This window comes from Eulemur rufifrons, chromosome 8, assembly GCF_041146395.1.
Source record: "Eulemur rufifrons isolate Redbay chromosome 8, OSU_ERuf_1, whole genome shotgun sequence".
Taxonomy (NCBI): Eukaryota; Metazoa; Chordata; class Mammalia; order Primates; family Lemuridae; genus Eulemur; species Eulemur rufifrons.
Window position 1 is genome coordinate 80474477 of NC_090990.1, and position 22611 is coordinate 80497087.

Sequence of the window (22611 nt, forward strand, 5' to 3'; positions counted from 1 at the left end):
CTCCCTCTTCAGCCTCCCAGAGTGCTAGGATTATAGTTATGAGCCACGGCGCCTGGCCCAGAATGCTTTTTTGGACTGAAAATCAAAATTGCTCTGCCTAATAATGTACAAAGTTTATTTTCACTGACTAGGGGCAGAGTACTTCCTTAGAGAGATTAACCTGGAACTAACTGCTTTTTTTTTTTCCTCCTTCTGGCTAAAGCTGGAAATAAGAAAAATTGGGGCTCTGGATTCTTGGGAGGGAGGACAAAGTCCAAAGCTCTTCCGTTTGTCGGAGGCGAGCAGGGTGCTTGAGATGAGTGGGGTGTGAGCGTGTGTTGGATCCCGCAGGAGACAAGACAAGAGGGGAAGCCCTGGGGGAAAGAGCCCTGACCCTCAAGCGGTGGCATCTTCCTCTGTTGTGCGGTGCCGTGGTCATGTTTCTTGGCACAGCGCCTTTGATCTTCCCCATCCGCCGCTCTTCCCTCCAGGGCCTCGCCGTGTGTCCGAGGTGCCGGGGAGCAGCTGAGGGCTCTAGGCTCTCCGCTGTGTCGGGTGGCGGGGGTCGGCATCAAGTTCGTCCATTCCCCCCAGAACCCCTTTCCCCGTAGGTGCCATGTGCCTTGATTTGTACACAAACATGATTTGCCTGATTGTTGCAGTCTGGGCCTGGAATAATTTTAATTAATGGGAAAATGGTCCTCAATACACCGATTAGACCTCTTCAGGTACAACAAGATAAAAGCCTGATAATTTGGATGGAGTACTCTTCTTAAACATCTACTCTCGGCGCGGCAGCCAATGGGAAAGCCGGCCTCTGCCCCACCTGATCCAATGAGTAATTAAGAGAGGGCTTTTTCTTCCCTACCTCTCCCCTCCCCTCAGCCCGCTCCCCAACTGAAGCTTAACAGGTTGGTGGTATAATGTGGACACTTTAAGGGGCGTCATCCTAGGAGCTCAGGCAAGAGCCAGGGCATCTTCTCCCAGCTCCCGAGGCAGAGTCCAGCTGGTCTGAAAAGCAGGCAAGTGGGGAAGCAGGGAGCTAGGAGCGGACAAGGTATTAACGGCTCTCAGCGAAGTTTGAGGGGAGCCCATGGCCATGAGTGAGCTGAGCTCTCAGCAGACCAGCGATGGCACTGTTTCTCGCCTGCTCAACGTGGTGGAAAGTGAGCTTCAGGCGGGGAGGGAGAAAGGCGACCCTACCGAGAAGCAACTTCAGATCATCTTGGAGGATGCACCTCTCTGGCAGAGATTCAAGGAAGTCACTAATGAAATGATCGTGACCAAGAATGGCAGGTGAGTTTATCTGCCGCCTTGCTTGAGCTGGCGGCTTAGCCAGGGAGGTGGGACCCCTCGAATACTGAAGAGGCTGCCGCTCGTCACTCAGAGGCAGTGGGGTCTGACTAAACACGCTCGTGAGAAGGGCGATCTCATGGGGCTTTCCCCCAGCCAACTTAATTAATTTCTCTGAGATAATCAGAGAAGTGGAGGATGAAGCCACCTGTCTTACCTGCAATTTAAATAGAGAAATTCTGGGAAATTACTACAAAGGGGAGCACGTCCCACGGGTTGGGGAAATGCACTCACATGTCAGAAAATAATCTTAACTTTTGACTGACTGCATACCCTGATGCAGATCTGAGCTCCAACTCTGTCCAGGAGATAAGGTGAAAGTCAACTTTATTTGGAAGCTGGATGGTTTCCTCTTAAGTATAGCAAACGTAACCATGCATTTTTGACTAGTTGAAGACTGGGAGCAAAAGGGCAAATTTAATCTCATCGCCTATCACTCCATCTGCTTCCCCGTGTGTGTTTGTGGTGAGTGTTCCTTTGAGATTGTGTGCACTTGTGATGATGTGAAAGCTGTTGCAGTCATAGTGAATGAAACCGTACTATACTGCCTTGGAGAAGAGAAGATGCCTTCTTTTTTCTCACTGCAACAAATTAGGGATTAACTGAAACTGATCTCTGCTGGCATTTCTTGGATTCTATTAAACCTAATCCTTTAAGGGGTTGCCAAGGTAATATCTTTCACTTAGTACAGGAGATGCAAATATTTTGAAAGAAAATCTCACCGTTTGTAGCTTGGCCATACTGGCTCCCAACATTCAGTTGATGCTCACGTATCTCGGTACATGGTTGCAAAAGCATAAAATGCTGAAAGGCATTTTCAGTATGGTTGGTTTTAACAGGACCCTAATTGTGACACCCTTGAGAGAAATTCTGCTAATAGAGAAAAGTTGAAGCCAACTGCATTTCTTTCTGGCAGGCTTTTGTGCCTGTGAAAAATGCTTCCGTTCCTGGTATCTTGATTTTCAATTTTGTAATAAGGCACACTATAGAAATGAACCATTTTTTGTCTGTCTGGGAGAATTATGAACTCAAGAGCTGTGGCATGACATTAAAATGCCTTGTAAGTGAATGTTACACCTGAAATAAGGACATTTTCGTGATTATACCAGTAGCAGGAATATCAACCTTACTTGAGATTTATATTTTCTCTCTCTAAATGGATTCCACACTTATTTCATATAGAAGTTTATTGCTTTTAGTATTTGTAATTGTAATTATACTTGTTCCTTCTCTTGACCTGTATTTACACATTATTTTTAGACTCTTTGGTAGAAAGAAATATAAAACAAGTTTTTAATTTCAAAGAATCACTCCAAATTCTTAATTGGATTTAGTCTCCTTCCTTTCAAAGATGAGTGAAGATGCAATTGTAAAAATTTTATTATGTCTGATAATAAGTGGAACTTTCTGTTTATTGTTCTTTGTGCTTCTTGGATAGGCTAATACTTAGCCTTACCCTATTTATTTGGCTGTCCAAATGGCCATATACTAAAGTAAAAATAAGTATAATCACCAAAATAAAAACATGGTTCTTCATCTATTTCAATAAGGAATAAGTAATAAAAGTTTCTGAAACCATTATAAAATCCAACTCAGTAATATGTTATATTAGAATGTACTTTTACTATTTAAAAAGAGTTTTCTCTTGCCTTCATATTACCTATATATAAATGTCCTTCATATTTACATTTAAAATTCTTCACGTTTAAAATCATTTAATATTAACTGTGTGAAAAATGTTCTTTGTAGGAAACAACCTCACGTAGTCAACTTCCTTGTTCTTAGCTATGATGTCCTGCTGGTGTTTGTCCTCCTGTGAATGCAATCTTTTTCTTAAATTTCCCCTAAAGTCTCTGAATTCCTACAGTCAAGATTTTGCCAGGAGATAGAAAGGAAAATTCCCTTTATACTTTGGAGAAGGAAGGGAAGACAAACCCCTAAGAAATTATTGTGGTTAATAATGAATGAGCTTGGTCTGAAATTACTCTTAATCTCTGTAGTTTCTCAGATTAAACTGTGAGTAGCACTTTACCATTCCTGACATAGACATATGTTTGCTGCTTCACCTTCTTCTTTACTCCCTTCCTCCTTCTCTCTTTTCCCCCTAACTATTTATTCCTCTGTGTCTCCTTTCTATCCATTTTCCTATGTCTATAGACTCGTGGTGTCTCCCCCAAATCCCTACCCTCCACACCAGCTCCTCAGCCTGGCACAGGTAGATCTGTAGCCCTTTTCTGTGGAAGAGAATATTCCGTGTATGTAATACCCAGCCCCAGCCCTTTTCATCCGTAGGCTGTTGACTTCCTGACTTTTTGAAAAAGCCTCAATTAGGCTTATTTAGATGACTTCTGTCTACTTGAGGTCTCATTGTTCTGCATAATAGCAAGTTTTGAAATAGGATAGGATGGGGCTGATGAAAGAATTAAGACTCATTGTCAGATGGAGACCAACTTTCATATATATAAACAGGAGGCTTGCCTCTGACACTGATCAGAAATAGTAAAGAGAGAGGATTTTCCCTGAAAACCACAGAATTATCCCCAGAAATCGGGACCCTGATGTTGGCCAGCCTTCCTGCCTTCCTTCCTCCCTCCTTTCCCTCACTGCCTTCCTTCCTCTCTCCCTGTCTTTCTACCTTCCTCCATTTCTTCCCCTGCCACATTTTACTACTTCTTCCTTCCCTTTTCCACCTTTTCTTTTCTTTCTACTCCTCTTTGTTTTATTTAAAACTTGTAGTTCTTCATGTTCAGTAGTCATTCAGATACAATAACAGTTATAATACCTCCTAGAGCTCACTGGAATCATCTCTCGTGCATCCAGCCTGTATTTCCTTTCATCTCCACCCTTTGAGCTAGGAACTTATACTTTATGTTGCAGAAAAAATTCATTTCAGACTTCAGAGGCAAATAAATTAAATCTCCTTCTTTTGTTTTCTTTGCCTGTAACATCTTCACCTTAAGGAGAAATCACAATATTTCATGTATATTTCCATGCAGTTAAATGATTTTGACTTAATTCTGATTAAATTTGCCTTGAGTGGATTTTAAGAAATTGGGAGCATTTTTTTGATATAACTGTGTATCCACTTGTCATCATGGAATAAGAGTTGGGAATCACTACGTTGGAATTTGCCCACGATTAAAGGGTATTGTTGCAGTGACGCTGAGCTGATGTCTGTAGTCTCCAGAGAAGGCAGCGCAAGAGAGGAGACAATCAAGGTTGCACATCAGGTGAATACACTTCCATGTCCCTGCAGCCCATGCATTTTCTCTAAACTTTACAATTACAACTTAAGAGCATCATATGCACTTGTGTTCTGCCTCTAACCAGACCGCCTTACTTCCCTGATGCTTCTCTTTTTTCCCTTCGTTTATTTATTTTTAATTGACATCTCCTGCTATTCTCATGCCTGCTCACCTTCATGGAAGTGTCACCACTCCATGCAGGAGGGGTGCCACACACACACACACCGCCCCATACACACTCACACACCCCCACACACCCACACCCACAACCCTCTGAAAGCTGTGATGAATACTTGATGTGTATAGTATTGCAGGGAGATGAATGAAGGTGTTTACAAGTGAAACTTTTTTTTTATTATTATTAATTTTTTTTTCAAGTGAAACTTCTTGAATTTTGCTTTTAGACGTCTCTGCTGTTCTCTCACCTACACAGCCTGCCTCATTTCTGCCCCCTTTTCTTCCTGCAAACCTCCCTTCTCATCGCCTCCTCCAGCAGTGCTGGCTCTCAAGAGTCCCTGAAATGACAGCTGGAAAGCCAGCCTCAGAGCAAAAGCGAAACCAGAGTTTGCAGGCAAAGCCCAGCCACCTGTGCTTCTTCAACATGGTTTTTGGCAAGTGCTTAGTTACCCTGCCACATTTTCTTCAGTCTCTCCCTCTGTCTCTTTTACTCTCTTACTCTCTGAAGAGACTTTCTTTCAAGGGTGGATTAAGGGAAATTATGCTGTGAGTTAAGGACTGATTTACATATTTCTTAGGTCCTCAAAGAGATTTAAAAAGTACATGGCACTTCTTAGTTCATTCACGTAGTGAGAAAAACCAAAAATAGTTACAAGGATCTTGGCAAATGAAATACTAAAGAAAATAATGCTATTAATCATTCTACCATTTTTCAGATATGTCAGCCTTCTAAGAGACAGAACTCCATGGTGTTTTTATTGGTGCTTGTTTTTATGTGAAAAAGTCTTCATTCAATGGACAAGTCTTACAGAACATCAGCGAAATCACACTGGAGAGAGACCCTATACATGTAATAAGAGTGGGAAAACTTTTTAAGAAAATTATATAAATTTATGGGGTGTAAGTGTAATTTTGTTACATGCATAGATTGCGTAGTGTTCTAGTCAGGGCTGTTAGGGTGTCCATCCGCCGAATAACGTACATTGTGCCCATTAAGTAACTTCTCATCGTCCACCCCCTTTCACCTCCTCACCCTTCCAGTCTCCATTGTCTATCATCTCAGGCTCTACATCCACACGGACACATTTTTTAGCACTCACTTAGGAGTGAGAACACGTGATATTTATCTTTCTGTGTCTGGCTTGTGTCACTGAAGATAATACACAATGGAATACTACTCAGCCATAACAAAGAATGAAATCATGCCCTGTAGTTATTTTTATTTACAGCTTTATTGTGATATGATTCACATAGCATACAATTCATCTATTTCAAGTGTACAGTTCAATGGTTTTTGGTATATTCACAGAGTTGTGCATCCATCTCTACAATTAATTTTAGAACATTTTTATTACTTCAGAAAGAAACCCTGTACCCTTTAGCCATTACCCCCTCAGCTTCTGACAACCACTAATCTACTATTTGTCTGTATAGCTTTATCTATTCTGGATATTTCATATCTATGGAATCCTGCAGTATGTGGTCCTTTGTGAATGACTTCTTTCACTTAGCGTAATGTTTCCAAGGTTCATCCATGTTGTAGCGTGTATCAGTACTTCCTTTTTATTACCAAACACTACTTGATTGTATGGGTATCACACATTTTGTTTATTCATTCGTCCAGTTGATGGACATTTGGGTGTTTCTATGTTTTGACTATTAAGAATGATGCTGCTATGAATATCTGTGTGCAAATTTTTGTGTGGAACATTTTCATTTTTCTTGTGGATGTGCCCAGGCATGGAATTGCTCGGTTATGTAGTAACTCCACATTTAGCCAGATGAGGAAACTCCAGACTGTTTTCCAAAGTAACCGCACTCTTTTGCATCATTCCCACCAGCAATGTACGGGGGTTCCAGTTCTCTACATCCTTGCTAACACTTGTTGTTGTCCGCCTTTTATATTACAGCCACCCTCCTGGGTGTGAAGTGGCATCTCACTGCAGTTTGGTTTTGAGTTTCTCTGTTGGCTAATCATGTTAAGCATTTATTCTTGTGATCATGGCTTCTTTAAAACACAATGTGTAGCTCTGAATATGGCAGGAAATAAAAAAGCCATTATTCATATAAATGCTGTATAGTTATACCATATTGTTTTTATTTGTATTTTTTTATTGTATGTTTTTTCAAATGTTTTAAATCTGCATTTGGTTGAATCTACTGATGTAGAACCTGCAGAAACAGAGGCCTGACTATACATGACAACTATTATCATTAGAAAAATTATGTTGCATTAAATCATCTCTCTTTTTTTTTTTTTTTTTTTGAGACAGAGTTTTGCTCTGTTGCCCAGGCTAGAGTGCCGTGGTGTCAGTCTAGCTCACAGCAACCTCAAACTCCTGGGCTCAAGCAAAACTCCTGCCGCAGCCTCCTGAGTAGCTGGAACTACAGGCATGTGCCACCATGCCTGGCTAATTTTTTGTTTCTATTTTTAGTTGCTGGGCTAATTTTTTCTATTTTTAGTAGAGACAGGGTCTCGCAGGCTGGTCTCAAACTCCTGACCTCAAGCGATCCTTCTGCCTCGGCCTCCCAGAGTGCTAGGATTACAGGCATGAGCTACTGCGCCTGGCCTAAAGCATCTCTTAAATCATAAGTCAGAAATACTGGAAACTTAACTGGCCTTTCACATCATGCTGTCATACTTCAGCAGTTGTGACATCACTCCAGCAGGTTAGTCCATGGGGAACATATGCTTTAAGGGCTTTTTTATTTTTTAATTTTTTTTGCTTTTACATGTACTACATAGTCTTATTGAGAAAACTTTTGGTACTTTTAAACTTTAGTGTGCAAAATGACAATTATACACATGCCAATTTTGTATTTTCTTTGAAATGAAAAACAAAGTCAAATAAACTTTAGCATTTCAGGAAAAGCACTAGACCTGCACACGGGGACCATTTGTCTACTTGCCTCAGGTGAATGAGCCAGACCCCTGGCTGTCAAATGACTCCCTGTGATCCCTGAGGTCATTTCTGAGGCCCACTCTTATGATTTTTTGCAAATGACATTTGTCCTTTCAGAGGCCTTCGGTTCCTTATACTTGGCCAATACTATTAAAATAGTTGAAAACCTTAAAATATATTGTAAAAGGAAATAGTTTAATCTGATACCAAGAGAAAATAATACAGAAAAATCCTTCCATTGAAGCTAGAAGCAGGAGAATTTTCCATCACACAGGCAGTCTCTCTGGAGGCAGCTCATCATTTGAGCTAACATGAAAGTACAGTCATCTGATGAAGGGAGGGGATCTCTCAGCCAACACCTGGATTTGGGATGCGTCATCTGATGCATTTTTTCCCCCTAGAAGTTTCATTTCATTCATATTCTTGTCATAGCCTCCTATTTAAATTCATTTTCTCTCCAAGACAACCTCATGAAGTTGTTGCAAGAACTCAATGAGTTAATTCATGGAAAGTGCTTATTCCAGGGCTTCGCACCTGCTACATGCCCTGCCGGTGTTGGCTGTCTTGCCGTTGTATCCAAGCCCTTCAGCTGCCCAGCCCTGCTTCTGCTCCAGGATCTTACCTTAGGCACAAGAACTCTGCCTCTCTCCTGCCTGGCTGGTGGGAACCTCTTCCCTCTGCTTTTCTTTCCGGAGACCAGAAATCTGGTAGAATGGGGAGTGACTGCTAATGGCTATGGGTTTTTGGGGGGGTGGAGTGGGGAAGGGGGTGATGAAAATATTCTAGAATCAGATGCAAGCTATTTGGATAGCTTCTCCAAATATTTGTGAGAGTAAACTTGTGGGTATTGTTCTAAAGGGTGGAAGAAGGATCAATGAATCCAGAACTGCATATCTCAAAGTGTGTTCCTTGGACACAGATTCCCACAAAATGCTCACTTAAAAGATAGTTCCACTGTCATATAAATTTAGGGTGCGCACAATTTCACACTTTCTTCTCGAAGGTTCTTGGTGTATATTTTATGTTAAAGGTTCTGAGAAGTCCTAGAGGAAAAGAACTAGTTTAACTATATGGCCAAGAGTTCCCTCACTTATTTTACCACATGACCTCATTTTTTGCCATAGATGCTATGACAGTTATTCAGGATTAGTGTTCTTGGTGAGACCGGGAAGGGCCGGTTGGTGGCCTTAGAGTGCCGGTGGGACATCTTTGAAGAAAGCTCTGTAAGGCTGGGGCATCGGACTGATTATACACCTCAAGCTTCCGGTTCCTCCTTTATCAAATCATTACATCAGTGGTTTTCAGACTTTAAATAGGAACACGTTTTAAAGGAAAACCCCAATATCAAATGCGTTTATAAAAAGAGACTGTGGTGGAATTGGAGTTGTGGACGTGGGCCTTATTTACCCGGCCTCCATCCAAGAGCATTCCATGGAAGGTCTCCTTGGAGCTGAGAGACCGCTGGACAAGGTGGAGGGTCCCCTAACATCACTCCCGCGGTTAAGCTTCTGCCTTTTCTTTTAGACGGATGTTCCCTGTCCTAAAGATTAGTGTCACAGGGCTGGATCCCAATGCCATGTACTCCCTCCTGCTGGACTTTGTCCCCATGGACAGTCACCGCTGGAAGTACGTCAATGGCGAGTGGGTGCCCGCGGGCAAGCCGGAGGTCTCCAGCCACAGCTGCGTCTACATCCACCCCGACTCCCCCAACTTTGGGGCCCACTGGATGAAAGCTCCCATCTCCTTCAGCAAAGTGAAGCTGACCAACAAGCTCAACGGAGGTGGGCAGGTATGAGCAGGTCGCCTGGCCACCCACCCTGGCCTCCCCACAACACCAATCAAGAAATATCAAGGGTGCATTTAGGCAATTAGAGGTGTCCTCACCAGCCTCTTCTCCCACAGAAGCCAATTATTCCCTGGAGTCCAAATGTAAACAGGAATAAACAGCTCTTAATTGCTGCTTTCAGTTTTTAATGGACTTCCTGCTGTGGAGAGAGTGAGAGAGTGCAGTAGTTTACTAATCATGGGGCCCTTTTCATAGTTCCGTCTTGTGTGCAGGGCTTTTACCCGCCCGGGAGGAAGATGTTTGTAGGTAGCAGGGTTTTGTTATTCCCTCTCCCCTTTTTTGGTGTAAGTGGCATTTTGGCAATAGACAAATACCTTAATAAAAAGCTGCTCCTAAATGAAATAATTACTACCCCGGCTTGGGCATTATGGTAATTATCAATAGAATATTGAGGCAGCTTTGGTTTTTCAGAAAAAAATAATCCAAACAAGCCTGAAATAAGGAAGGTTTTATTTAAGGCCTACAATTAGAGTAAACAAGATTTTGGGGCGCTTTCCTCTCATTTTCTATGGTAGGATTGTGAGTTCTAGTCTGCTGTGCAAGGTTGTTAGTTACTTTATAAAATGCAGACTGTTTGGGGGGAACAGAGATGCGGCTGGGAGGGAGGAAAGGTCTGGATTCTCATCCCAGCCTGCACATGTAGCTTTTTGTGCGTGGTTGGCGGGGACCTAGGAGTTCAGGTTTTAGGAGGAGGAGGTAATGCCACCCGGAGTCTCTGCCTTACTCAGAAGGGCTCTAATTCTTTATTGAAACAGGAAATTGAAAAGTAAATTGTTACTGCCTACGGGATTTCACAACTGGAGACTTTCCATAAACCTTCATTTGAATCATAAAGAGTGGATTATCTGTAACCATCAGATGACAGATTCCATGACTCTGTAATCACGTGTAAAATGCAGGCATTGTCAGTATTTTGAGTTATTAGGATCCTCATATGAAAAAACAAAACAAAACAAAAAAAAACCCGGTGTATTTTAATGCGTTGAAATCCAAAGTATTATGCTGAAAATAGGGGAAGGAAAAACAAGGAAGCCAGGATTTTGGCAGAAAACTGAGCACTCTGAAGAGTGATTCCTCTCTGGCGACCCACCCCCCACCCCTGCATGGGCTTCCATGTTATGCTCCCCGAGAGCTTCTGAACCCCCTCCCCACTCGTTTCTCAGAGGTGCAGTGGCAGCCTGGTGACCTAGGATTTGAAATGTGCGTCCCTAACCCAGGTGAGCGCTGAGCTTGGGACTAACCAAAGGCGTCGGCTCTATCACCTGCAAAACACCGGGCTTTGCCTTTCTCTTCTTTCTCTTCCTCTCCCACCTCAACAGATAATGTTGAATTCTCTGCATAAATATGAACCCCAGGTTCACATAGTGCGCGTTGGAGGTGCCCACCGCATGGTAATGAACTGCTCCTTCCCTGAAACCCAGTTCATAGCTGTGACTGCCTATCAGAATGAGGAGGTAAGTGGCGTGTGTGTGTGTGTGTGTGTGTGTGTGTGTGTGTGTGAGAGAGAGAGAGAGAGAGAGAGAGAGAGAATGTCACCTGGGAGTGTGTGGCAGGATGGGGAGGAGATCCTATTAGATGAAAAGTTTTCCAGGATTCAGATACACTCAGCAGAGATGAAGTTAAACAATGGAGTAGCTGCTCTCCACCTCCTCTTTCCTGTTTCCAAGAGCGTGTCCTCTTCTGGTGTCAAGAAGGCACAGTTGGCCAGGCACGGTGGCTCACGCCTATAATCCCAGCACTCTGGGAGACTGAGGCGGGAGGATTGCTCGAGGTCAGGAGTTCAAGACCAGAGCGAGACCCCATCTCTACTAAAAAAATAGAAAGAAATTATCTGGACAACTAAAAAAATATATAGAAAAAATTAGCCGGACATGGTGGCACATGCCTGTAGTCCCAGCTACTCGGGAGGCTGAGGCAGGAGGATCGCTTGAGCCCAGGAGTTTGAGGTTGCTGTGAGCTAGGCTGACACCACGGTACTTTAGCCTGGGCAACAGAGTGAGACTCTGTCTCAAATATATATATATATATATATATATATATGTAAAAAAAAGAAGAAGGCACAATTGTGTGTTGTTATAAAACTCCTGAGTTCTGTTGAAACTCAGAGTCTTTGTTTTGGGGCCCTGATGTGCCCTTGGCCTGCACAGAGCTAGGAGTGTCTGGAGTGGGCACGATGGGTCTACTCTCCCCTGCTCTAGAAGCAGGTCTGTGGGAAGTGAGTCAAGTGTGCACTCCCCTTTGGGTTTTATTACGCTATTTGTCCTGCTTGTTGATGTTTAATATCTGAGCACAGTTAGGTCCTTTCCTTCCCAGGAACTTGAGCCGCTCTGGCTGTCGGAGCTGAGTGGTCAGCCTCTGGCCTCTCTGAACTGCTTGGGGTCTGTCGCGTACCCCAGGGGTGCCCTGGCCTGCTGTTCACTGGCACCACCCAGAGAGGGCTGGATTCTTTTCAATTAAACTTTAAAAAAATTTGAAAAGCAATATGTATTTATTTAAAAAACAATAGTAAACTAATAGTACAGAGGTATGTAAAGTAAAGATAAAAACTAAAAGGTTGATGTACTGTTTTTCTTTTGCCTTTGGAATCTCACTTTCTATGGACACTATAAATAATAGCTTAGAGTGGGTTTCTTTCCCCACATTTTCTATGCATAAATAAATATATATGTGAATGGAGATTTTCTTACATAAATGGCTCATGTTGTATATATTATTAATAAATATTATTCATCTGCAAATTTATTTTTCCCCAGTTTAACAGTGTATGATGGATATCTTTCTATGTAAATATATCCAGGCCCATCTCCTTTCTGTGATGCTGCAGAATATTTGATTGTATGGCTATACCATATTTCATGTAATCAGGCCCCACCAATGGGCGTTTAGGTTGTTTCCAGTTGTTTTATTTTCTATGATAAATAATGCAATGAATATCCTGGTGCCATCTTTCGTTGTTTGCTTGCATGGATGAATACCAAGAAATGGAATTGTTCTGTTGAGGGAGGTGTATGTTTAGAGTTTTGATAGACATTGCCAAATTGCCTCCCTCAGAAAGGCGTCTCCCACACCAGTATTAACATTGGCTATTATCAGTCTTTTCCATCCTTGACAATCTCATAGGTTAAAAGAAGGACATCTTACTGTTGCTGTAATCTGTATTTCTTTACTTGGAAGATTTAAAAGACAGATTTTGGGCTGCCACCCAGCCAAATGAGTCGGACTCTCCAAGGACGGTGCCCAGAGTTTGTAGTTTTAAGAGTCTCCAGAGAGGAGTCCAGGGGTCATCCGGATTTGGAAACTATGGTCTTAAGTGTCTACAGGTGAAATTAAGTCGCAGCTTTAACTCACATCGCAGATGTATAGAGAAAATGTAATTTCTTTTCTATAAGTCAGTTGACCTCTTGGCAGAGCCCCTGCAGCGTGCCAACGGGACAGACATGAGCTATCTGATAAGCAGTCCCGCAGCCGGTGGCCAGTCTTTCTAGGATAACGTCACTCTGTTTCTCAGACAGCCCTCCCTGCCTCCCGGCTTTTCCCCCTGGACTGAAGTCTCAGTATATGAGGGGGCTTTGTGACTCTGGGAGGTGGGGAGGACAGGAGACCATGTCCTAGCCTCCTATGGGCCCTGCCCATCTGCCTGCTGCTGGCACTCTCAGTCAGTGGCGCTGAACTTGCCATCCGGCTGCCGGCTTGGTCATCACTCAGAGCTTTTCCCCGAAGGTACTGGCCGTTCTCTCTGAGCCACCTGACTGGCCGTGGCAACCCATCCAGCAGGCTCCCCGTCCTGACTCGGCTGCCTGCGTCTGGGTCTTAAACATGCCCCCTGGCAATCAAGCTCTGGAAAATCAAGCCCCAGAGCCTCCCTCTGCCAACCATGTTTCCCTGCCAAGTCGACGCAGACGCACCGTGAGAGGCCAGCGGGCGGTGGGGGAGGCCCAAACCTCCCGACACCCCCTGCTAGCTTCATGTGCGCCCTTCGACCTCTCCAGGTTTAAGCCAAGAGAAAGGCCAGGTCATACCTATTTGACCCCAAACCTCTCTCCTCCCTCTTTTTTCTATTTCCTCCCACAAGCTCTGGGCCAGAAAGAGTTGGGTTTTTATTTTGCTTTTCTTCCTTCCACCAGAGAACAGCAAGTCTCAGGCCTTTGCTGACATAAATATTCTTCTTAATATTTGTTTCATCCTCAAATGTTTGTTGGGCATGACTACATGCTGGCTATTGTTCTAGATGCTGGGACTACTGCAATGAATGAAGCAGATGAGTATCCTGTCCTCAAGGCACTTACATCCTGGTGGGGAGAGAGAAAACCAAGTATTTCTCTATCTCTGCCTCTGCCTCTGACATTCTCTGACATCATCTTAGTCAGATGACTCTGACTAAGGGGGATGGCGAGAGGATAGTGGATGGGAGCGACAGTTTGTGTTTGCGTAGACATGACCCAATGGGCAAGTGATTGTTCAAGAGTGAAGGAATCGACTGTAGACCACACTCTTCAGGAAAGGTGGGACCACTCTTGTGCTCCTTCCTCTCCACCGTGTTCCAAGTGACTAGAAAAGCAACTGACGTGGTAGGGGCTCCATGATTGTTGAAGAAAATGAATAAAGCGATGAACGCTGGATTCAGCACACAGGGCTTTGCTCATTTCTAACGCTTTGCCCTTTCTTTTCTCACTTTACGCGGCATTTCATGTTTCGCCACATGCCACGGTAAAATGTTTTTTGCCGGAGACAGTGCAGCAGTGATTTGGTGTAGGAGTTAGCAAAGAACCATGAAGAGGAGGAAAAAAAGGAGAGGGAATTATCCTGATTTTACATAAATTCACAGGGGAAGACAAAGGGTTCTGTCTGCCCATATGTGTGCTGTTTTTCACTAACACTTCTTGTCTTTGTAAATGCAAGATAACAGCTCTCAAAATCAAGTACAACCCTTTTGCCAAAGCCTTCTTGGATGCCAAGGAAAGGTGAGTAGAGGAATTCCAGTAAAATCTTATGAATTGACTTATGCAAATGTCAAATTTATGATCATAGTGAAAGGAACTGGACTAGTAGCATATTACCTTTGATAGAAATATGCTTTTAATATTCATTTCAATATTCAACAAAAGAGGGTAAGGGGGCAGGAGACAAGTGGGCGTGGCTATAAAAGGGCAACAGGAGGGACCTTTATGGTGATGGAAATGTTCAGGATCTTGACTGTGTCCATGTAAATATTCTGGTTGTGATATTATACTATAGTTTTGAAAGTTGTTCCCATTGGAGAAAACTGGGTAAAAGGTACAAGGAATCTCTCAGTATTATTTCTTACAGCTGCATGTGAGTCTATAATTGTCTCAAAAAGTCCATCTAATTAAAAATCATATTCAACCAAATCAACAAAATTCAACCAAATCATAATTATCTCTTTATAATACGGGGTCCAGGAGAAACTTTAGTAGTGTTTTGTCTGCCCTGTTTTCAAAGTGGCACAATCCAATTTAAATAATAATTAGCTGATTTAGATTTGTAATAATCAACTCTGCCCTTCTCCTAACTACTTCTAAGTAATATAATTTTAATACTTTTTTTTTTTCAAACTATGCTTAGCCTAGGAAAGGTGAGGAATGGTGGGAGGTTCACATTTCTCAGGGGAGAAAAGAAGCCAGAGACTTTGGGGGTGTGAGTGATGACTCTGCCACTTTGGCCCAGTGACTTGGCATCTCTGTGTCTTTCTTTTCCATCCAGGACAAAATAAAAGATAATGGTGCTTACCATTGGCTTTTCTATTGATGAGGCCTAGGGTATAAATATGATTACCTTTGAAGTGTTCAGATTGTATTGCCTGAATTTTAAATCTTTTCAATATCACCTTGAAGGCTCTGATAAGACTTAAGGTGAAGGGATAGATGTTTGTAATGATGTGTCACCTGTCCTGTTCAATATTCCAATACATTTTGATGCCGGATAAGATGTAATTATAACTTTTTCAGTTAACAAAAGGCCTAAAGAGCAATCTGGTATGTGAGATAACAGAATCTAGATTCAGACTGATAGGAGCATGGTATACTAAAAAGAATTTAGGACTGTGAGTGAGGGTCCTGAGTCCTCCCTCTGTCGTTTCCTGATTGTTTGCTCTGGCATAAATCAGTTTAACTCCCTGAGATCCACTTTTCTAATCTTTGAAATTAGAAAAGCATAACAGTATTTCCCTCACAGGGCTGTTGGTGGATCTAACACACCCACATGATAGAACGTGTGCCCTGACATCCTATGCAAAGCTTAGGACTTGCTTGAATCTGGCCAGGCAGGAGCAATAACCCCAGCTGGGTCAGATCAAAGTAAACAGGGCTAGCCGTGCTATGGTGAAGAGGGGTAAACGTAAAATTGCAGCTCAGAGAGCAATTGCACAAGTAGGGACAGTGCCCCGGAGGCAGGAGAATGGGGGGAGGACAGCAGCTTTGAGAAAAAAAGGTGTTTGGTTTTCTTATTCCAAGAAATAGATTGCTTTGCAGAGGGAATTTTAGGTGTGCTTTATGCTGACTTTTGTACTAAGCTCAGTGGCCATGGTGCCGTTTTGTTACTCTTTCAGAAATCACCTAAAAGATGCTCCAGAGGCTGTGCCGGAGAGCCAGCATGTGGCCTGTTCTCACCGTGAGTTGGGTGAAGGGGAGGTGGGAGGTGTGGGGTCACACTGGGAGCCATCTCCCGCCACACTCAGATTGTTACCTGTCCTGGCTGCTTAAGGCCAATTCCAAAGTGACACCCAGCAGGTTCTGTCTTCTGCTCCGGACAAGTTTATGCCCTTTCCAGAATTCCCAGAGAGAGCTGGTGGACATAGGCTTAGGAAGCTTAAACAAATTTTAAGCAGGAGACAAGATTGATAATGATGAATTTCTTAGACTTTAGTTTTTAAAAAAAATATATGGGTAATTGTACGTAAAGTTGTCTATCTTTATAGGGTACATGTGATGTTTTGATATAGGCATACAATGTGAATTAATCAAATCAGGGCATTTGGGATATCCATCACCTCAGGAATTTTTCATTTCTTTAGTGTTAGGAACATTCCCATTCCACTGTTTCAGTTATTTTAAAGTATACCCTAACTTATTATTGTGGTCACTTTATTGTGCTATCAAATATTATTCATTCTATCTAATTATCTAACTATATTTTTGTACCCATTAACCATCCCCACTATCCTTCCCCACCACTGCTAACCATCATTCTACTCTCTGTCTCCATGAGATGAATTGTTTTTAATATTTGGCTCCCATATATGAATGAGAACTTGAGAGATTTGTCTTTCTGTGCTTGGCTTATTTCACTTAACATAATGTTCTCCAGTTCCATCCATGTTGTTGCAAATTCTTTATTTCTGGCTGTATAGTATTCCACTGTGTATATGTGCCACAATTTTTTTTTTTTTAACATTTTTTTCTTTTTTTTTTTTTATGAAAGGATGGGGGCTGGTGAGGAGGAGTGTTCGGTTGCCTTGTTTTTTTTGTTGTTGTTGTTGAAACACAGTCTCACTCCGTCACCCTGGGTAGCATGCAGTGGCATCATTGTAGCTCACTGCAACCTCCAACTCCTGGGCTCAAGTGATCCTCTTGCCTCAGCCTCCTGAGGAGCTGGGACTACAGGTGCCTAGCTAGTTTTTTCTTTTTCTTTTTCTTGCTTTCTTGCTTTCTTCTTCTTCTTCTTCTTCTTCTTTTTTCTTCTTCTTTTTTTTTTTTTGTAGAGATTAGAATTTGCTGTTGCTCAGGCTGGTCTCAAACTCCCTGGCCTCAAGGGATCCTCCCACCTCAGCCTCCCAAAGTGCTGGGATTAAAAGCATGAGCCACCTCAATCGGCCATCAATTTCTGACCAAGTAAATTTCAGAACAAGGATTATGATGAATAAGGAGGGACATTCCTTATGTATTAATATATCAAAAAGACATGACAATTCTTGGGAGGCTGAGGCAGGAGGATCGCTTGAGCCCTTAGGAGTTTGAGGTTCCTGTGAGCTAGGCCAATGCCATGGCACTTTAGCCTGGGAGACAGAGCAAGACTCTGTCTAAAAAAAAAAAAAGAAAAGAAAAGAAAAGAAACCAATGTCCTGAAGCATTTCCCTAATGTTTTATTTTAGTAGTTTCATAATTTCAGGTCTTAGATCTAAGTCTTTAATCTATTTTGATTGGATTTTTGTATATGGTGAGAGAAAAGGGTCTAGTGTCATTTTTCTGCCTATGTATAACCAGTTTTCCCAGCACCATTTATTGAAGAGATTGTCCTTTCCTCACTGTATGTTCTTGGCACCTTTGTTGAAGATAAGTTTACTATAGATGTGTGGATTTATTTCTGGGTTCTCTATTCTGATCCATTGGTCTATGTGTCTGTTTTTATGCCAGTACCATGCCATTTTGGTTACTATGGCTCTGTAGTATAATTTGAAGTCAGGTAATGTGATTCCTCCAGTTTTTCTCTTTTTGTTCAAGATGGCTTTGGCTATTCAGGGTCCTTGGTGGTTCCATATAAATTTTAGGATTTTTTTTTTTTATTTCTGTGAAGAATGTCATTGGTATTTTGGTGGGGATTGCATTGAATCTGTAGATTGCTTTGTGTAGTATGGACATTTTAATAATATTGATTTTTCCAATCCATGAGCATGGAATATTTTTCCCTTTTTTGTGTGCTTTTCTATTTTTTTTATCAATGTATTATATTTTCGTTATTAGGGTCTTTCATTTTTTTGGTTAAGTTTATTCCTAGTTATTTTATTTTATTTGTAGTTATTGTAAATTGGATTGCTTTCTTGGTTTCTTTTTCACATTGTTTACTGTTGGCATATAGAAATGCTAGTGATCTTTGTATTTTGATTTTATATCCTGCAACTTTACTGAATTTGTTTATTGGTTCTAATAGTTCTTTTATGGAATCTTTAGGTTTTTCTAGATATAAGATCATGTCATCTGCAAACAAGGATAATTTGACTTCTTCCTTCCCAATTTGCATGCCTTTTATTTTTTTCTCTTGTCTGATTTCTCTAGCTAGAACTTCTAGTACTATGTTGAATAACAGTGATGAAAGTGGGCATTCTTGTCTTGTTCTAGATCTCAGAGGAAAGGCTTTCAGCTTTTCCCCATTCAGTATGAGACTAGCTGTGGGTGTATCATATACGGCTTTTATAATGTTGAGGTATATTCCTTGTATACCTAGTTTTTTGAGAGTTTTTATCATGAAGTGTTGTTGAATTTTATCAAATGCTTTTTCAGCGTCAATTGAAATGATCATATGGTTTTTGTCCTTTGTTCTGTTGATACCATGTATCACATTGATTGATTTTGTGTGTTGAACCATCCTTGCATTCCTGAGATGAATCCCACTTGATCACGATGAACAATCTTTTTAATGTATTGTTGAATTAAATTTGCTGGTATTTTGTTGAGGATTTTTGCATCTATGTTCATCAGAGATATTGGCACATATTTTCTTTTTTGTTGTGCCCTTGGTTTTGGTATCAGGGTGATAAAAGTCTCATAGAATGAGTTTGGGAGTAACCCTTCCTCATTGATTTTTAGTTCTTTTTTGAATGGTTGGAGAATTCAGCAGTAAAATCATTGGGTCCCAGGGTTATCCGTGATGGGAAACCTTTTATTACTACTTCTATCTCATTTTTTGTTATTGGTTTATTCAGGTTTTGGATTTCTTCCTGGTTCTTGGTAGGTTGTATGTGTCTAGGAATTTATCCATTTCTTCTAAGTTTCCAATTTCTTATCATATATATGCCACATGCAGAACTGCACTGTTTCAAAATTCATGTGTTGTAATCTTCTCAGCAGATTTCTTGTGGTATGTGCGTGTGTGTATACATATATATACACATATATATATATATTTTTTTTTTTTTTGAGACAGAGTCTCACTCTGTTGCCTGAGCTAGAGAGCCATGGCATCAGCCTAGCTCACAGCAACCTCAAACTCCTGGGCTCAAGTGATCCTCTTGCCTCAGCCTCCTGAGTGGCTGGGACTACCGGGCATTTGCCACCACACCTAGCTAGTTTTTTCTATCTTTAGTAGAAATGGGATCTCACACTAGCTTAGGCTGGTCTCGAACTCCTGACCTCAAGTGATCCTACCACCTTGGCCTCCTAGAGTGCTAAGATTACAGGTGTGAGCCACCCCACCCAACCTTGAGTTGTGTCTATTATGTGCAACAAACTAAGTGGTCCTGAGGGGCCACTGCTTGGTTTTGCCCACTGGACACCTGAATCTTGATTCTATTAGTCAGGTAGGGACTCCTTGGGCCATAGGTTTATACAAAAATGGGAAAATGAGGATGATAAAAGGATTTGTTGGGAATGACTATAATGTGAACTGTGTACAATTCTTATACTATAAGTATTATAATTATACTTAAAAAGCAAAGATAGTAGGTTCTAATACCAAGGTCCATTTCCTCATTACTGAAGCCCAGGTAATAATGCCTAGTCAATAATGTTAAGGAATAGCTTTGGTCCTGTCTGAATCCCCATCTGTGCATCTCTCAGCTAAGATCTGGTCAGTAGGAGGACGTGCTTCTTATTTCAGGGCCTGCACTACTAAGTCTCAGTCCCATGAACTCACTCTGTTCAGAATCATCACTAACTAATGTCTGAAATATTTTGCAGCCTTTTGAAAAATTCTACAAAATGCTTGCTGTCGAGGTGTGCTAGGCCAGCTCCTTCTCTCTGTGCTATCAGAATTCTATTTGTGGGGAATGATGGGAGTCATCATGTTCTCTCTTGCTTGGAGTAAGAACTGAAGACACCTTCCTACTGGGAAGAAACAGAGAGGCCTCCACTCTTACTGTGTAACCGCATTGAACATTCCCTAGTAGCTGTAGGGCAGTGAGTTACATATACATCTAATGCCTCCTTAGATGACTTTTATTTTAATTAAATTAAGTCAGAAGCAACTTAACTTTTGCATTTCTGTTAACTTCAAATGCAGATTGGTATAGCTATATGCCAGTGTTCCTTAAGGGATTTTCCACCCTTAGACAGGATCTTGTTTGATAGGACCAGTTGTGCATCTCCAGAGAAGTTACCTGCTTGTGGGGAAGGGCAGTGGCAGCAGGGCTGGGGGTACCCCACACAGGTAGGCATCAGTGTCACTCACAAGAAATGTATTAGTAGCTGTGCAAGGTAGCTAATCACCTGATTTTTGATGTGGAAGTTCACAGACTCAGTGTCTTTTCTATTCTAGTGGGAGGCTGGATCTTTTCCAATCCAGACGGAGTGTGCCCAGCAGTAAACACCAACTATCCGTATGCTGCTCCTTTGCCTCTGCCTGGCCCCCACCCGCACCACGGCTGTGAGCACTACTCGGGCCTCCGAGGACACCGGCAGGCTCCCTACCCTTCTGCGTACATGCACAGAAACCACTCTCCCTCGGGTGTGTGATTCTGCTAATTAAACTCTTGGGCTGTGGGCCGGGGTGCGGGGCAGGGGGAGAAGTGGATGAACAGCTAGTAAGTGTCTGAAGGTGGAACCCCTTTCATATAATGTACATATCTAATATTATTATTTTTATGTTTTATTGTTATTTTTTGTGTTAATATTTGATGATCTCAGCTTTGCACAGCGGCAGTATTGTAGCCAATGAGGTTTATCTGAGGTGCAATGATTGCTAATTGAAAACTTTCCCTAATACCCGACATAACAACTTGAAATATAATCGGCATTGGCAATTTTTGACAGTCTCTACAGAGAATGAATGAAAAAGAAAGAAATAAAAGTAAAAAAAAATTATAAAAAAAATTTGATGATCTGGTTATAACGGTCTTAGTGTTTTGTAATTATTTCATAAAACACTCAGTCTCCTGGTTTCCAATGGGTGTGAAAGGCCAGGGTGCTGATGTACTGGGCGGTTTTAGGCTCATCTCTAAAAGCCAAGTCAAGTAGAGTGGGTCCAAAACACTCAGTTCATTCCCTTCACGTGGTCCTTTTCTACTGTTGCATCTCAGTCCAGGGAATACTGGGTCCAGTGTTGGAGAACTATTAGGAAGGTTTCTGGAGAGATAGATCATTGCATATTCAGGCCTTAGTTTGATTCAGTTGGAGGCATGCATGCAAACCCTAATGCAACCCCTAATGCAACCTTAATAATTTTTGCAGTCTGATTGTTTATTTAAGTTGATGCTATTGTCTATGTGCTTTTTTTCTCATTGACTACTGCCTTGTCTTCTTTAGCCTTGTGGAAGCTTCCTAGACCTTGCCTAGTTATTAGATTTGTAGAAAGAAAGGAGAAATGAAAACAAAAGTTAATTTTTCATTAAATTATTCATGCAGACCAGGCAAGGTGGCTCACACCTGTAATCCTAGCACTCTGGGAGGCCGCGGTAGGATTGCTTGGGGTCAGGAGTTTGAGACAAGCCTGAGCAAGAGCGAGATCCTGTCTCTACTAAAAATAGAAAAAATTAGCTGGGTGTGGTGGCAAATGCCCTGTAGTCCCAGCTACTCAGGAGGCTGAGGCAAGAGGATTGCTTGAGCCCAGGAGTTTGAGGTTGCTGTGAGCTAGGCTGACACCATGGCACTCTAGCTCGGGCAACAGGGTGAGACTCTGTCTCAAAAAAAAAAAAAAATTATTCATGCAACAGATATTTATTATATGCCAGGCTTTATTTTAGGCACATAAAAAATGGACAGATACCCTACCTTTATGGAGATTCTATACCAATATGAAGAGATTGACATTAAAACAAGTAAAGTTCATGGCATGGGAGATGGTGAAGAGTGTTTAGGTACCAGCCTCCTTCCTTCTTCAGGGACACCCTGAGCTCTGCATTGCTAGAGGGCTTTCCTGGTCACCAGCTACTGTCACTATGTTCTGTAGCCTGCTACTGCCGGCAACCTTAACAGCTGCTGCCAGGAGGGAGAATATGTAGCCTAACGATATCAGAACTGAGCAGTGTCTCACTCGACTTCCTGGTTCTTCCCTGTAGTCAGCACTCAGATCATGCCGTCTGGGCACCTGTGATGCACCACGTTGTTATAGGCAGTGAGGGCAGGAAGGTGATTAGGACACAGTTTCTTCCCTGAAGGAGCTCAGGGCTACACGAATACATAGATAATTAATCATAATACAATGTAGTGAGCTCTGATGTGCT

At 42.0% G+C, this 22611-nt stretch overlaps 1 protein-coding gene and 1 non-coding gene across 2 annotated transcripts in view; both read left to right on the plus strand.

Annotated features, from left to right (window-relative positions):
* The first annotated feature begins 1072 nt into the window (after positions 1-1072).
* Positions 1073-22611, plus strand: part of TBX19 (T-box transcription factor 19) — a 28078-nt gene continuing 6539 nt past the window's right edge. Inside the window, exons 1-6 of the mRNA XM_069478303.1 lie at positions 1073-1275; positions 9182-9446; positions 10823-10957; positions 14403-14464; positions 16069-16130; positions 20709-20897. Coding sequence (XP_069334404.1) covers positions 1073-1275; positions 9182-9446; positions 10823-10957; positions 14403-14464; positions 16069-16130; positions 20709-20897 — 916 coding nt within the window. The remainder of the gene's footprint in view (positions 1276-9181; positions 9447-10822; positions 10958-14402; positions 14465-16068; positions 16131-20708; positions 20898-22611) is intronic.
* LOC138390975 (U4 spliceosomal RNA) lies at positions 21075-21214 on the plus strand. The gene has a single exon (XR_011234627.1). It is a non-coding gene; the product is annotated as a U4 spliceosomal RNA (small nuclear RNA).